Source organism: Onthophagus taurus, chromosome 5 (genome assembly GCF_036711975.1).
Source record: "Onthophagus taurus isolate NC chromosome 5, IU_Otau_3.0, whole genome shotgun sequence".
Lineage (NCBI taxonomy): Eukaryota > Metazoa > Arthropoda > Insecta > Coleoptera > Scarabaeidae > Onthophagus > Onthophagus taurus.
This window is the reverse complement of record NC_091970.1, coordinates 5,726,223-5,738,379: the sequence shown is the minus strand read 5'-3', so window position 1 is coordinate 5,738,379 and position 12,157 is coordinate 5,726,223. Positions and strand designations below refer to the sequence as shown.

The 12,157-nt window shown below is 29.9% G+C and overlaps 4 protein-coding genes across 5 annotated transcripts; 3 read left to right on the top strand and 1 right to left on the bottom strand.

Annotated features, from left to right (window-relative positions):
* The first annotated feature begins 1,992 nt into the window (after nucleotides 1-1,992).
* Nucleotides 1,993-2,904, top strand: LOC111426775 (uncharacterized). The gene has a single exon (XM_023061457.2). The coding sequence runs from the start codon at nucleotides 1,993-1,995 to the stop codon at nucleotides 2,902-2,904; it is 912 nt and encodes a 303-aa protein (XP_022917225.1).
* Nucleotides 2,905-5,417: 2,513 nt separating this feature from the next.
* On the bottom strand, nucleotides 5,418-7,158 carry LOC111426718 (cyclic GMP-AMP synthase-like receptor). Its single transcript, XM_023061376.2, has 6 exons — nucleotides 6,774-7,158; nucleotides 6,493-6,722; nucleotides 5,989-6,436; nucleotides 5,806-5,931; nucleotides 5,567-5,750; nucleotides 5,418-5,510 (listed from the first exon to the last, which is right to left on the bottom strand). Exons 1-6 carry the CDS (start codon nucleotides 6,858-6,860, stop codon nucleotides 5,497-5,499), a joined length of 1,089 nt encoding a protein of 362 aa, XP_022917144.2. The 5' UTR covers nucleotides 6,861-7,158; the 3' UTR covers nucleotides 5,418-5,496.
* Nucleotides 7,159-7,373: 215 nt separating this feature from the next.
* Nucleotides 7,374-9,466, top strand: LOC111426717 (putative odorant receptor 69a). 2 transcript variants are annotated; one of them, XR_011640249.1, is made up of 7 exons: nucleotides 7,374-7,930; nucleotides 7,981-8,536; nucleotides 8,594-8,693; nucleotides 8,751-8,840; nucleotides 8,898-9,053; nucleotides 9,100-9,237; nucleotides 9,301-9,466. XR_011640249.1 is itself a non-coding variant. In XM_071195652.1 (6 exons), the coding sequence occupies exons 1-6, from the start codon at nucleotides 7,777-7,779 to the stop codon at nucleotides 9,151-9,153; spliced, it is 1,110 nt and encodes a 369-aa protein (XP_071051753.1). In that variant the 5' UTR covers nucleotides 7,374-7,776; the 3' UTR covers nucleotides 9,154-9,466. The 2 variants fall into 2 exon arrangements, 1 of the variants encoding a protein (XP_071051753.1); XM_071195652.1 differs by having other exon boundaries at nucleotides 9,100-9,466.
* An 880-nt stretch (nucleotides 9,467-10,346) lies between these two features.
* Nucleotides 10,347-12,136, top strand: LOC111426640 (zinc finger protein 81-like). Its single transcript, XM_023061253.2, has 2 exons — nucleotides 10,347-10,561; nucleotides 10,621-12,136. Exons 1-2 carry the CDS (start codon nucleotides 10,430-10,432, stop codon nucleotides 12,028-12,030), a joined length of 1,542 nt encoding a protein of 513 aa, XP_022917021.2. The 5' UTR covers nucleotides 10,347-10,429; the 3' UTR covers nucleotides 12,031-12,136.
* Nucleotides 12,137-12,157: the final 21 nt, after the last annotated feature.

Sequence of the window (12,157 nt, the reverse complement as noted above, 5' to 3'; positions counted from 1 at the left end):
GTCGAACCTGGAAGACATTACTGTGCTCAGATTTAACATTTCTTTCCTGCAGCAGCTAAGGCAATCATTACTTTTATGAAACTTTTCCACTATCGACTTGTTCCGTTGAAAGTTACTTTAGGACAGTAGTGAAGATTTAGATCAAATCTACAATGACTCATTGATTGTGCATGATAAGTATCCATAAAAAGCAGGAAATTAGTTTCTTATGTGGAGAATTGTCTCCATCAGGTGCATCCCCATGGGAATTTAGAGAAGTTATGTAACCCAAAATACTCGAAAAATATTGGGGAAATAAACTACTCACCATAAAAAAAACTGGATTGGTTCTCCAGGATGGAGATTGAGTCATTAGGCTAACTCATTAATATTACAAGAATCGAGAAGTGAAGACGATGCACGTGAAAGAATCCGCGAGATGTGCGAGGTACAGGATGTGATCAAATGGTCAAGATACTAAAGGAATCATGTTGAAAGAATGGGTGAAGAAAGATTGAAAATCAGGGCTAGTTCATCTCGGCAGATGACTCAACCCAACCCGGAATTTCTAGATATAGATTTATTTCTAACACTAAATAAGTTGAATAAAAATTTTCTTTTAATGAAATGTCAAAAAATGTCAGTTGGGAAAATGAGGTTGAGTTGGGTTGGAAAAGTGAGGTTAGGACATAAGATAGATAACAATCTGTAATCCTCAATATCATTTTCCAGCACAATTTTGAACTAACCTGCCGTTTTCTGTTGATTTATCTGCTTGGTAGAAACTTCATTCAAGCCAATCCAACCTAACCTAACCTAAGCCTATGAAATCTAAGAGATAATAAACATCAAAACGCCAACATGATCGGAATTTCAGGGAGGATATCTCCCTGAAATTATGACCGGTACTTACTGAAACTCCCCCAACAAGCTAAAAATTCAAAAGAATCAGAAAGATATTTAAATACTTTTCTGATTATGACGTGTAATAATGTCTATTAAAACACGCTATATGAAAAGTCATTGAACAGGAGTGAAGTTAGCGTTTTTAAGTTTAAGTTTTTAAATTTATTGTGAAGAAAACAAATAAAGAGTTAGTTATTAAACTTAACACTTATAAGGTAATATAATTTATTAAGAATTAATTTTTAAATTTATTGCGTAATAATATATTAATATTTATATATATTTTCTATTTGTTCAAGGTTAACCATACAAAATCACTTTATATATCATAACTTAATTTATTTTTAAACTTTAGTAACCTTGAAAACGTAAATAGTAATTAGTTATTAAATAAAAATAATATTTTTTATAAAAAACTTTAATTTTTTATAAATCAGCTGTTGTTATCCGCCATTTTATCCGACAAAAGTAAACAAAAAAAAAACAAAATGGTTTCGTACTCTGTGATGGCAGAAAGAGGTATTAGGAGGTTATGAGATATAGGAGGTGTTTAAAGTGATCCCTCTCACTCTATCTCGATGAACTCCCTTAGATTTTATGCGATCCTGTTAGGAAAAGCCACTGCCGCCTCCTAAAACCCGCCTCGTTTTTTCCTGAACATCCACCGAGGTTGTCATGGAAAATTCCCAAACGACTAAAGTTCATTACGATAAGAAAAATCGAGTAGTTTTGGTGCACTCATATCGATTTAATTTCGGAATGAAAACAACACTTATTAATTGATTATCTATTAAACAAATGATTGTTTAATTTTTTTATGATACAAATAGTGCAAATTGGAAATCTTTTGAAAAGACTGTACCTACCCTCCTTCTGGGTACGCCGTACAGGTTTCGTCACAGCCTACTGCGACGTTCCGAGTTTGCGCTTTAAGATGACCTTTTCATAAACGATACCTAGCGCGAGGCTATAGTGTATTTTGACGCTACAGTCAGCTGTTTAACCGCGTTCTTCGTTTGGACTCGAATAATTGTTTGTTATCGTGGATATCTTTAATGAACTATTTTGTATCTGCCGGCGATGAGTGGAGAATCCGGTGACACTAAAATGACATTGGCAGATATCCTAACCTCTTCACCACAACCGTCCGTAACGTTGAAGACCACGAACAGTGACGTCATCGATGAAAGATCGCAAAAGGGACAGTTTGGATGGTTTACTTTGGGTATGGTACACATTCCTTTAATATATCGAAATAACGAGGAGTATTGTTCGGTTAGAATGGCCGAACAGGGCGCTTTAAATTGTTATTTAAAATTTTTGAATAAAGATATAGACAATTGTGTCAACGTCAAAAGTTCTTACGTTACAAGCGCCGAGGCAAACCTCCTCAACCAAATCAATTTTATCCATTGCGACGGCCAATTCGGACGGGATCATTTCGCAAATCAATTGTTGATAAAAGTTAACGACGTAAAAGAATTTTACGACTTCTTAAGAATTTGTTATGGAAAGTTAATAGGGAAAGAAGCGGATTGCGATAAACGATTGGGGTTTGTAATTATTAACAAAGAATCCGTTGTACCTTACGCCGTTTCAAATGGACGAAAATATGTGCCGTTATTTTATTTCGAAGGGGAAATCGATCAGTTGAAATTAAAATCGTATAAATTGGAGGGGTGGGATCTTAGTTATTTAAAGTTTTGTTGTAAAATACAAGGAATTCGGAACCAGTTATTCGCGCACGATACCTGTTCGGTCATCGATTTGGCCGATATTAAACAATATTTTCCACCGGAAACGACGTTCGATGAGTATTGGCCCAACAATTCGGGAACTGCGCAATTATTAGTACCTTCAAGAAACCAACTTGTTTGTGGGGAATGGACGAGAAGACCGCCCGCGCCTCTTATTGTACCGGCACATAAACAGAATGCGTTACAAAAAAATTCAGCGTATCCACCACCGAAAATGAGTTGCAGAACTTATCCTACCATACAATATATGAGTATGTCATAAAATTTGTAATACATCAATTTTTTTTATTTCCTACTTTTATTTTGTAATACATAAATAGGTCGTATTTATTGTTGGATTATACTTTACATTAAAGTTGTTTACTAATTATCCGCTTTTTATTGATCCCAAAAAAATAACTTATTGATTAGAGGATTTTATTTTTAATCCACATTTAGGTTGGTACCTAAAATGACAGAATGCCAACTTAAAATTGTTAAAATTAATGTTGGTCCTTTTCTTTCAACCACTTCCTTTTTTTTAATTTATTCCTTATCGTCCAGTTTTTTTTTATTTCGAGGAATAGCGATATAAACCTGTCGGACAAACGTTGGTAAATGTATCAGGATAGCAGAAATTGATTCGGATGTAACTCCATCCACAACACTCAACAAGCAATATCATTCCGTTTTGGATTAATTTACCACATCCAATTTCTGCTCGCCGGATATAAGCGGAGAATGTGGCGTTCCCCCTAACCGTGTTTTTCTTCTATTTTGTCATTTTGTAACGTGGTTCTAAGAAAATCAAACCTATATATATATAGGTAGGGAGAGTTATATATATGTATATAACATGGTTATAATCAATTTTGTGATTCAATGCTTCAACACAATTTCCGCGCATGCGTTTAATTAATATTTTGGAATGTAGGTCATTACCAAAAAAGGAAATGAATAAAAATAATTTTTTATCCTTTTTATTGGGGTCTTAACAAACCTAGTGCTTAATCTTACAATGTTAGAAGTGCTTAAATTGTTAATCTTAAAGCGTCATTTGTAAAATTTTGAGGTTATTACATTGCGCACATGCGCAGTTTCTTATAATTTAAGTTGGCATGTTTATATCGAAACGCTTCATACTTCCTTATTATTGCTGAACTGTTTAAATCGGCCGGATACATCTGCTTAATAAGTGTGTACATATAATTTTGATCAGTTCATGTACAAGTAAAGCACATGTTCCATTGTTAATGGTAACTTATAAATTATAAATCAACGATTTCACCAAATTTTCGTATTTTTCTGGATATTTACGCATCTGAGAGCAAAAGTATAAAAGAGCAATATTGTTAAGAATAAAATTTGCTACAACTTTTGTTCAAAAAGTTTTTTTGCAACATACTCCAATTCCCGAGTATTACCATTAAAATCTTATAAAACTATAAATTCATTAAATTTTGTTATTTTTGTATTTTTCTCAATACTGACCCATCTAAGAGTAAAAGTGAAAGAGAGCAATATTGTTAAGAATAAAATTTGCTACAACTTTAGTTCTAAAAGTTTTTTAGTAACATGCTCCAATTCATGAGTGATACCATTAACAACTTTTAATACAACGAAATTTCTTAAATTTTCATATTTTTATATTTTTCTCATTATTGACGCATCTAAGAGCAAAAGTGCAAGAGGGCAATATTGTTAAGAATGATGTTTGCTACAACTTTTGTTCTAAAAGTGTTTCTGCAATATGCTTATATTCCTCAGTGTTACCATCGTTTTACAAACAATAACGAATTCAGCAAATCTGCATATTTTTGTATTTCTCTCGATATCTATGCATCTAAGACTAAAAGTGAAAGGGAGCAATATTGTTAAGAATAAAATTTGCTACAACTTTCGTTCTAAAAGTTTTTTAGTAATATGCTCCAATTCACGAGTGATACCATTACCAACTTTTAATACAACGAAATTTCTTAAATTTTCATATTTTTATATTTTTCTCATTATTGATGCATATAAGAGCAAAAGTGCAAGAGAGCAATATTGTTAAGAATAAAGTTTTCTATAAATTTTGTTCTAAAATTTTATTTGTGACATGCTTCAATTCCCGAGTGATACCATTAACAACTTTTAATACAACGAAATTTCTTAAATTTTCATATTTTTATATTTTTCTCATTATTGACGCATCTAAGAGCAAAAGTGCAAGAGGGCAATATTGTTAAGAATGATGTTTGCTACAACTTTTGTTCTAAAAGTGTTTCTGCAATATGCTTATATTCCTCAGTGTTACCATCGTTTTACAAACAATAACGCATTCAGCAAATCTGCATATTTTTGTATTTTTCTCGATATCTATGCATCTAAGAGCAAAAGTGTAAGATAGCAATTTTGTTAAGAATAAAATTTGTTACGGTTTTTGTTCTAAAAATTTTTCTGCAACATACTTCAAATCCCGAGTATTACCATTAAAATCTTGTAAAACTATAAATTCATAACATTTTCTTATTTTTGTATTTTTCTCAATACTGACGCATCTAAGAGCAAAAGTGAAACAGAGCAATATTGTTAAGAATAAAATTTGCTACAACTTTTGTTGTAAAAGTTTTTTTGTAATATGATGAGATCGATCCGTGGAAAGCCTTTATAATCCGAGAAAGTCAAGAATGTTTGTACCCTTAGAAAGAGACTTTTTCGAGTTATTGAAGGATAAATAACACCTCCGCAGGTTCCCCCGGGCATAAAAGAACAAAACATTCCCAGAAAAACTTTTGAAAAAATCATTAAGGTCTGTTTAGTAATAACAAAATTTTTATTAGATCAAACCGACATATTTATTTGATTGGGACACCAAAAATGTTGAAATTAAACTTTAAACTCTACAATCTATAACAAAAAAATTAATTAATATGTACTTACAACATTAATGAATTAATTAATACCAAAATATTTGCAAATCGCTTCTGGATTGGTTGTACGAAATCTTTCAATATCTTTAAGAACGCATTTCAATCTGTTACTAAAGTTGGATAAAGTTATTGAGCTTATGGTTAAAAGGTTCAAATTCTTATCCCAAAAGTATTCAATTTTTCCTTTTTCTAAATGCTCTATATAAGTTTTTAACATCTAAAAACATTTTTATATTACTTTTTTTAATAATATAATTGTATTAAGTTTTAACCTTAATAAAAACATCACTTAAAGTTCCATTCCAATAAGAAGTGTCATTACGATCGATCGTCCATAAAAAAACGGTTTTTATGTAGTAACTAGCGATTGCATCGTGCCCACAAACATCACGTAATTTCTAAATAAAATCAATTATTATATGTTGATAATCTTCAATCTTAATTTAAATAATTACCTTCATAAGTCTCAAAGCGGGTTTAAAATTTCTTTTATTATTCATCAATTCTCTTTCTTGTTCCTGAAAGGATAATCTCCAGTAATAATCGGATATTTTATCCATGTTTTTCGGGCGTTTTGGAACGATGAAGAACGTGTTTTTAGATGGAATAGGATTTTTTCGCCATTTACTCCCCGTGGGAAGTAATCCGATATCAAATTGAAAACAAGGAACCAAATCGACATTCAAAATGATGTTATGTTGAGTGTTTGTTATTTCAAGAGTTTGTGCAGGGCCGGATTTTCGCATTTTACCGCGCATTTGATAACCACCCGCTGATAATTGATAATAACCGTTTTGAAGAGGAAAAGTTGATAAAACTTTCGTGACTAAACTCTCCATCCAGCGACGTAACTTATCGGCACTTAAATTGCCGTTGTCTGTTAGTTTTCTTTGGAAAATATCCCTAAAGAAAATTATGGTATAATAAAATATTTTTTGTAATAAATATATTTATTTTACCCTAGAATTTCAGGATTTTTAACTTTTAATTGTACAAAACCGGGGTAATCACCAACTTGCAACATTTCGAAACGAACCGATTTGGGTAAAACAAACAGTAAATCTAAATCGAATTCATCGGGTTGTCCAACTTTTAGATTATCGTAAAAACTGCCGCCATAAAAAACGCGTTGATACAAAACTTTAAAAAGGGGATCTTTCTTTAATTCGACAACGAATTTATCCAAAACCTAAATTAAACATTTTTTTAATCATTAAAAAATATAAAGAAATCTACTTACATCTTTTAATATTTTATTATTTCGTTTTTCCACCTCTACTGAAAACGAAATACATTGAGAATTAATTTTTTGTAGCACACCATCCATTATTAAAGATTTATTAAATTTATTTCGCTTGATTATTCACAAAAACAAACTGCATCTCTAAGTATTCGAACTGAATCGTTTTATAGTTTGGCACATATCTAATCTAATCATTAAATAACAATAATTATTATATTAAAAGGGAACAATAAGGTTTTTATTTGACTTATAGTTGTATGCTTAGGGAAAGTCCCGGATAAATTATGTTCAAAGGAAGAGTGATTCATTGATGCTTGGAATTCTAGGAAACGCAGTTATCAGATTTTCATTTGATCCAGAAACAAAGCAGAAATATAATCAAGCACTTTTAGATAAGTTATTTATTATTTTAGTGTTAGTTTGGGGAGATCCCCGATTAATTCTAACTTCTATATAAACTTCTAATATGTTTTTATATTAATATTAAAGCGCAGAATTTCGCCAAAATTTAAAAATTTTTGGATTATGTATTTATGGAGATTTTAAAATGATTCTTTTACCAAATTAAAGCTAATTAGCTCTTATAATCATAATTTACTCGGGGTTTTCCCCAACTTTTCCAACTTTAAGTCAAATAAAAACCTTATTGTTCCCTTTTGTATATGTTATTGTAATGATTAGATTATATGTGATTTTTTTTTTAATTTTCAGCTTTAATTTGGTATAAGAATTTCATATGCTTAATAATTACTTAATCCAGAAATATAGAAACTTATATTAATAAAATATATGATATATAATATATTCTATATTATATATAACTTTTATTTCTGCTTTTGATTGGCTACAAGAGATCATGTGAGGACTTTAGTGTCATAAAAATACCATTAACTACAAATCAATTTGTAAGTTTAAATTTTTAATACTACTCTTGCGTCGGTCCGTTACGATGTTATTCAACGTTCAATAATATTACGTCTTTAGGTAAGCAACGGTCGAAATGGCGAACATTTTAGGTTTCTATATTGTGGAGAAATATTTCCGTAAAAATCATTTTTGGCCAACCTCAACTGGATTTCGAGGACTCGCGCCGTTTACTTTAATCATTATAAACATACTATGGGGGATTTATTCGCTTATAATTGAAATTACAAGTGAGTATAATTTAAAATTATCAAAACGATGCTATTGGGATTATATTTAGATTTTAAGGCGAATTGTATAAAACTGTTATTTTACGTGGAGTTTATTTTGCTGGCATCACTGTGCTTATGGGGAAATTTAGAATTAGTACGCAACAAACGCCATTTATTAAATATGATTGATTTGTTGAGCGATTTTAATGAATTTGGCGTTCCGGAAAGAATTCAATTTGTCGATAAAATCTTGAAAATTATATTAAAATCGATAAACTATGGAGGATCATTTGTAGTACATCTAGCGAGTTATCTTGTGATGTTTCAAGATGATTGTGTTATTGATCAAAATTTTAAAAATTGTTTGGTACATCAATTCTACGTTCCACTCAAGTTGAACCACTGGGAAGTGACATTAATAATGTTATTTCAAATATATTCTTTCACCATTATGATGATTATTATGTTATTTGGAATAGTTTTGTATTGGTATTCGGTTGAATTACTGGTTATCCGCATAAATAACCTTAACGAGATGCTTGATAACATAACTTTAACCAAAAACAAGAAAATGAACTATAAAGTTTTGCGCCCTCTAATCATGTATCATCAAAAAATAGTCAGGTAAATAGTATAAATACGTTTTCTTCATGTTTTTGTAAATAATTAACGTTGTTTTAGAATGTTTCGATTCGCTAGTAGTTACTACGTAAGATACCTTGTGCCTATAAAAGTTTGTTGTTCCCTTGTATTAACTACATCTATTACTGAATTTGTTATAGTTTGTATTTCATATTAATATATTGTATTTTTTAACTTATTTGTGTAATAATTTTAGACGAAGGACTTAATAAATTTAATCATTATAATAGCAAATTTTTTGGGAATATTAATATGCTATTCCATTGCAGAACGATTTACTACATTGGTAATTACACAAATTAGAAAATAAAACAAATAATATTGACATAGTTTGTTATTACAGGCTAATACCGTGTCAATAGCCATTTATAATTTGAATTGGTTCGATGCTGACGTTTCAACACGACACGATGTTTTATTATTACTTACTACATGTCAAAAACCACTAGTAATACAAACTCCTTTATTTATGGCAGTATCACATGTTGCAGTAGCACAAGTAAGTTAGATCATTTAAAAATGATTAAATAAATGTTATATTTTAGGACTACAAAAGGGTTTATATCTTCTGCAATTGGATACTAAAAGTTACAAACTGAAGATTTTGAAAAATACTTCCTCCTTTAATACACCTCCATCTAATACATGCTTATTTTCTACATACTTTCCATCTATAACTTCAAGTACGTGAGGAGTGTCTCAAAATCTTTTTGACTTTTTGTTCCCTAATTAGATATCTTTTTCAGGCAATCAATATTAAGCAACACTCATTTTCAAAAAATCATAATAGATCGGTATTTACATCTTTCACAATTGGATCCTAAAAGTTACGAAATCAAGAAATATTTAAACTTTTAATAAATGTTAAAAAATTGTTGATAAAGCTGTGTACTTTTCCCTCAATAAACTAAATTTGATTCACTTTTAGTTGTTTTAGTACTTACAAAGCAACAAACCACTTTACAAGCTGATATCTCGATTAACATCATTGAATTTATAAGCTTTTAATCTTTTGAAGCGATTTCCAGTAATTTAGGCTATTACGATATTGCTTATGACAATTCATTATAAAAAGCTGGTATTCGAATAAGCGCCATCTAGCGTCGCTTTATGTTAATAAACTTATTAATTAGAAACCTCTGAAAGAAGATTACCCCTATGTTTGAGCCTCATAATCTCAAAGTAATTCGTCAGTGAAGAGTCGAGGATTAAATTCAATGACTTACCTTTGATCTCAAAGACTTCATTAAAAAGTTACATCCTCAATTTATTCTGCTCAACCATCCTTAACCTCAATTATTCAGTTAAATATCTTCATTTCTACCCCGAACATCGAAAGAGATTAATTCAAAATACATTTTTACGATGGAAAGGAATCTTCTAAAGCTAAAGGATGCATCTTCTAAAGGAAAGGTGCGATGATTTTTTGAGTTGGAGTCAATTCCTGAAATTAAATCTATGAGGAAAATATATAGAAAAAGAAAAGTGTAAAATTGTAAAGATAATTACCGGCGTTGTGCAATTTGTTATTAACTTTATTGTTACATTAACTTTTGAATACTTCTTATGACATTAGCTCCATCTTCCAACGTCATCTCTTACCAACTATTAGTTGATAAGAGGTGCCAACATAACTATTAAGTAAAAAAACTTAAATAAAATTAATTTAATAATTTACTTATTTTTGAAATAAGATTAATTAATTAATATTATTAGAAGGATTGTAATAAATCTGATTTATTAATTAACAATGTATTTAATAAATGTTTAAACTTTTCCTAAAAAAAAATGTGACATTTAAAACGTCAACGAAACAAACTTAACCTAACTAAATATTAAAACTCAAAACAATTTTCACCAAATTACATTTTAATAATGGATTTATTAACTTGTAGATGTTGCAATATACAATTACACCCAGAAACCATTTCGTTTCCATTAAATATGAGAGAATCCCTAAATGAATTAACTTTACAAGAAAAATTACAAAAATGTGTTCCAGAATTGGTAAAAAAATAATTTTTGTATATTTTGTTATCCAAATAATTTGTTTATTCTTTCCGTAGGGAGTTGATAATGACCCAAAAGTCGTTATGTGCGTTAGTTGTTACTCTCAGTTAAGAACAGCTTATGATTTTATATTGATGTGTTTAAAAACAGAAAACGATTTATCACAGAACAAAAAAGAAGAATTAGAAAACCCCACAACCACATTAAACGATATAAATAAAGTACCCAATAAAGAAATGGAACAAATTGTAGATTGTAAGATATCAATTAACCGTTTACCTCGAGATATTAAAGCAAACGAAACTGTTTATGTATGCGAAAATTGTAAATCGTTATTTTTATCGAAATGGCATTATACAGAGCACCTTTCAAGAACTAAAAAATGCTTCTTAACTTGTTTTTTGTGTAATATTAATTTTAGTTCTAACGTTATCTTTGAAATGCATATGAAATTTATGCATTCGCAACATTACAGTTGTTACAAAGTAATTACTCCCGAATTATCAATGATAATACATAAAAATCAAGAGGATGAATGTACACAACCTGTTGAAAACATAGAAGAAGACGAAAACTTGGAAGTAAATGTAGATCAAAACAAAATTAGTAAAAATAAAAATGGATCGGTTAAAAGATTTCGATCTAATCAAGATCTAAAATGTGTTTTTTGTAGAAGTGAATTTCTAAATATTGTTTTATTACAACAACATTACAATTCTCATCAATTGTATTGTTATAAATGTCTTAAATGCAATAAAATTGATGTGGACAAAGACAGACATAACAATGAATGTAATTCTAAGGATTTCATAGAGCCAGATTTACCAGATAAACGATGTCCTTTTTGTTTTAAATATTATTCGAATTTGCAAGATTTAAGAAACCATCTTAACACACACAATAAATTCAAACTTTATTGCTATAAATGTTCCCATCATTTCAACAGTATTTGGGAATTTGCGTTACATGTAATCATAAATAAATGTAGATGTACTCAATTCGTTCAAAACAGCGAAAACTCTGTGTGTTGTCCTATATGCGAAAAGATTTTAAGCACAAAAAAGATTCTTCAAGTACATTTCTACGCCCATTCGTTCAACACGACGGTTTGCGCAAACTGTAATAAACCTTTTTATGATAACTTGGTGTTTGAGGAACATTTAAAACAATGCCAACCCTTAATTGAAGTTGAAGCAAATACGGAAAATTCAAAAATGGATGTTTGTTTGAAACAGGAGGATGTGGAAAACATTGAGAGTGACGCCTTGGAAGAAAATAATTTCACTGCTGATATTGATGGAAAAGATATGGATGCTTTTAGAGATCTCTATATGAAGTTTCATTCTAATCCGTTATTGGAGAAAGCTGAAGCGTCCCTAATTCAAAAAAGATTAAACAATTTGAGTGGAAATGATGATGTTCGAGGTGCATCAGATTATGTTAATGTGGTGACTTCAAAAGTTTAATTTAATATTTATTTTATACTTTAATGGGTAATAAAAATCCTTTAAAATGAGTTGAATCTAAGAAATTGTAATTTGCATAATAAATCTGTATTAATTACCTTTAAAATGCTTGTTATTTCGCTATATC

Excerpts from the sequence above, each read along its gene's own strand:
- LOC111426775 (XM_023061457.2), top strand. The coding sequence starts at position 1,993 with ATGACATTGGCAGATATCCTAACCTCTTCACCACAACCGTCCGTAACG.
- LOC111426718 (XM_023061376.2), bottom strand. The coding sequence starts at position 6,860 with ATGGATGGTGTGCTACAAAAAATTAATTCTCAATGTATTTCGTTTTCA. Across the intron at positions 6,437-6,492 it reads AAAAATCCTGAAATTCTAGG|GGATATTTTCCAAAGAAAAC; the intron begins GTAAAATAAATA and ends AATTTTCTTTAG. Across the intron at positions 5,932-5,988 it reads CCGCTTTGAGACTTATGAAG|AAATTACGTGATGTTTGTGG; the intron begins GTAATTATTTAA and ends GATTTTATTTAG.
- LOC111426717 (XM_071195652.1), top strand. The coding sequence starts at position 7,777 with ATGGCGAACATTTTAGGTTTCTATATTGTGGAGAAATATTTCCGTAAA. Across the intron at positions 7,931-7,980 it reads GCTTATAATTGAAATTACAA|ATTTTAAGGCGAATTGTATA; the intron begins GTGAGTATAATT and ends GATTATATTTAG. Across the intron at positions 9,054-9,099 it reads CACATGTTGCAGTAGCACAA|GACTACAAAAGGGTTTATAT; the intron begins GTAAGTTAGATC and ends GTTATATTTTAG.
- LOC111426640 (XM_023061253.2), top strand. The coding sequence starts at position 10,430 with ATGGATTTATTAACTTGTAGATGTTGCAATATACAATTACACCCAGAA. Across the intron at positions 10,562-10,620 it reads AAAAATGTGTTCCAGAATTG|GGAGTTGATAATGACCCAAA; the intron begins GTAAAAAAATAA and ends TTCTTTCCGTAG.